Source organism: Sitodiplosis mosellana, unplaced genomic scaffold (assembly GCF_009176505.1).
Source record: "Sitodiplosis mosellana isolate CC-2019 unplaced genomic scaffold, AAFC_SMos_1.0 Smas_scaffold_5, whole genome shotgun sequence".
Taxonomy (NCBI): domain Eukaryota; kingdom Metazoa; phylum Arthropoda; class Insecta; order Diptera; family Cecidomyiidae; genus Sitodiplosis; species Sitodiplosis mosellana.
Window position 1 is genome coordinate 2,163,093 of NW_022595248.1, and position 3,328 is coordinate 2,166,420.

A 3,328-nucleotide genomic window follows, 5' to 3' on the forward strand; every position below is an offset into this window, starting at 1 on the left:
ACTTTGGGGCAGGTAAATATCCCATAGTTGTGCACGGTACTCCAACAATAATAGTACTTTTCACAACCGTCTGGATGCGTGAATCGACCGACTTTTGCGCACTTGAACTCCGATGCTGGTGGTGTTGTTGTTGAAATTATTGAAGTAGTGCTGACTGAATTACCCAATGAGTCTTCTGGCTCATTGGTTTGGCGGAGATAATAATCTGCTACTGTCGTTGCTTCTATCCAATCTGGAAATGTCGTTGTTTCTATCCAATCTGGAAATGTGGTTGTTTCAGTTTCCAATGTGTCTGTAGTTGACCATGATTTTGGTGTTGTGCCCATTTCAGTTGAATCGTCGTCAGTAATAATCACTCCATCCTTGGTATGCTTAATATCTCGAGATATTGCATTGACATAAGCCACAAACTGTAAATATTGAATGAAAACATTAAAAAAAAATGTCACCTAATTCACTTGTAAAAATTAAAATTTTTAAAAAAGCACAAAAAAATCACTAACCAAAGCAGCTAAAAGCAAGATGTGCAGCGATGATTTCATGTTTTTACTTCCTTAGATACGTTCTTGACAAACTGTTGGCTTCAACTGATTTTGAAAGTGAGAATATCAATATTCTAATTCTAGTCCCTGTCATACCACACTTTTTCTCCCGCTTGATATTTCGAATGATCATATTTTATGAGCTGAACGTGAGAAACCTAAAGTTAAGTTGATAAACAAACGTAGCCAGAAAAAAAATCTCCAATGGCCGACTCAGTCAAATAAGCTCAAAACAAACGGAACACATCCAGAAAATTATTTCGGTGAAATTCACCGATTTGGAATAGAATTATCGACTTGAACTAGAATTCATTTCGTTACTAATTGAAACAAAGTAGATGAAGCACACGACGATAATCTTACTTGCATCGTAATTTTTGTTTACACATATGTCATCAACGTACCAGCTTTCGATAGATAGAAACATTTTATCAACGTTCGTGCTTTTACAGTTTTTTTTCATAATTCTCAATGGCACGGTGTTTCATGAATTACTTTTCTGAATTCACTAGAAAATCAAACTGTAGTACATAAAACTTTATCATTTTGTTTGCAAAAATGCACTGGAGTTGAACGCAACGAAGAATCTATTTATGAATGACGAAGAGAATTACGTATAAGAATCTATTCAACATTTGTACATGTTCTGATGCCTGAAAAATATCTTCGACGATTATTTCAAAAATGCATGACTTTTTCAAAGGTGCAAAAAAAGTAGTTTATTGAAATCACATGAAAGAAACGGGAACCTATGCTAACAATAAAAATGTACAACTTTGATGTCTTAATATAGAAACATGATGTTTAAAACTTCTCAAAAGAACACACTCAATATTATAGCGACATCTATTATTAAAATAGCTTGTAGTAAACGCATTCATAGCATTTCACTGTAGTTGCGATGTTACCTATTAAATTCCCCTGTGGTATGTAGTTAACAAGTGTCAAACATGAATGTGTCAGTACTACAAGGGAACCTAATAGGCAACATCGCAACTACAGGGAAATGCTATAAATGCATTTACTACAAGCTATTTTAATAAGAGATGTCGCTATAATATTGAGTGTGAAGCTAGATTGAATGACAATCAGAAAAAGTCGATTTTGTATGGCCACGACACTGACAAGAGCACCGTCAGGATTGAAAGCGATAGTTGGAATCGTGAAACTTTAAGTGCATCAGCAACATTTGGATCCGGCATTTGATCATCCGATGGCACATGATGGATAATAACGATGATATTCGATTCGTTATTTGGCGGTGTAATAATGCTCGCTGCTGTTGTTTGATGCTGCATTATGTTTAGCGTTGAATTTGCGTTTCCAGTCCCATTTACTACAATAGTGCCGTTCACTGCAATTGGTTTTTCGTAAAACTCTTGTTTCGCTTCTGTCTCAGAATCCATATCATCAGCAAAACAAATCGCACTTGAACTGATTGACGACCAAATTACAACTATCACCCAGAAATGATGGCAGAATTTCAACTTCAAATTTCCCATTTTGATTAGCACTTGCACAATATCTTTTAGCTTGATGTCACTTGGACTCGTCTTCGAATTGAACTAAATTTACACACTCGATTTCACCGTTTTTATAGGTATTTGCCAATTGATGGATTCCGATGGTAATCATAAGCCGTATCATATATGACTAAATGTGTTTATGGCATGTTTTTCGCGCAATCGATTGAACACATCATAAAGTTTAGCTGGAATATTGGATTTATTGAAAAAAAACCAGAACCAATTAAATAATTCATAACATTTTTGTGCTATTCAACTTGCTGATTCATGCCAAAGGCTATAAAAAAAATTGCAACTAATTTTTGTACGAATTCACGGACAAACTGGATCAAAACCAAAATAAAAATGCAAAAGATTTCAATTCATGGTGCAATAGTAATATTTTAATCAGTCACTTGAAAATGATGGGGCCTATGTAAACAATAAAAATGTACAACTTTAATATCTCATGCGTTAGTATTGTATATGGTGTATTATTGGTAGAATTGAAGTGTCCGTGGTTGTTCATCATGTCCGATTTCGATTAGCGGTCGTTTTATGTGGGTCGTAGTGCGCATAGAGGGGATGGTAAGCATTGGTTGGCCGGCACAGAGAATGCATATCCAGGATCGCATTTCACTATGGAACAGTAAAGTATATCACCAGTTCGAATGCATGCCACATATTGGCATGGATTATTTATGATCGGTAAATAGCCGGTTTTTAATGCCATAATGTTGACAAGAGGACAGGAGGGAGCAGTGGTTGTTCTTACCGGTATAGTTGTCAAGATCGGACGGCTCGAAGTGGGCTGTATTTTTTTGCGATTTATTAGTAATTGGTAATGTTAGTAATGATCATAATGACTTATATAATTGAATGTTAAGATTGGATGCAGAAAGACCATGATTTTTATATAGTGATAACATTATTGCGGTTAAATTAATTGGTATTCAGCGTCACCTATCGCACACCATGTTCACTGTAGTAAAGAAACAGTGAGAGGGAAAGAGGGAAAAGCAGTCGGAAGTTTCGGTGAGAATTGTTAATACTGATGAAGTAACGAAGCTTCGCAGGAAGCATAAAAAAAACACCAAATCTGCACGTGGTAGCTCTCTATCTGGTTGAAGGCATGCACGTCATTACCCTTTTTCTCTCGCTAAGCCCGATCTATGCAGAGATTACTGATTCATTCTATCCAATCTTAGACATGATATATGCTATTAATTTTTTTATTAAACATACATTGGTAACAATTGGTCTAGAGGTCGATGTTGGGGT

The 3,328-nt window shown here is 35.7% G+C and overlaps 1 protein-coding gene across 1 annotated transcript in view; it reads right to left on the minus strand.

Moving 5' to 3' along the window:
• Positions 1-2,423: 2,423 nt before the first annotated feature.
• LOC129567148 (salivary glue protein Sgs-3-like) overlaps positions 2,424-3,328 on the minus strand; it is a gene marked incomplete in the record, with an annotated part of 7,657 nt that continues 6,752 nt past the window's right edge. Inside the window, 2 exon segments of the mRNA XM_055443773.1 lie at positions 2,424-2,858; positions 3,293-3,308. Coding sequence (XP_055299748.1) covers positions 2,604-2,858; positions 3,293-3,308 — 271 coding nt within the window.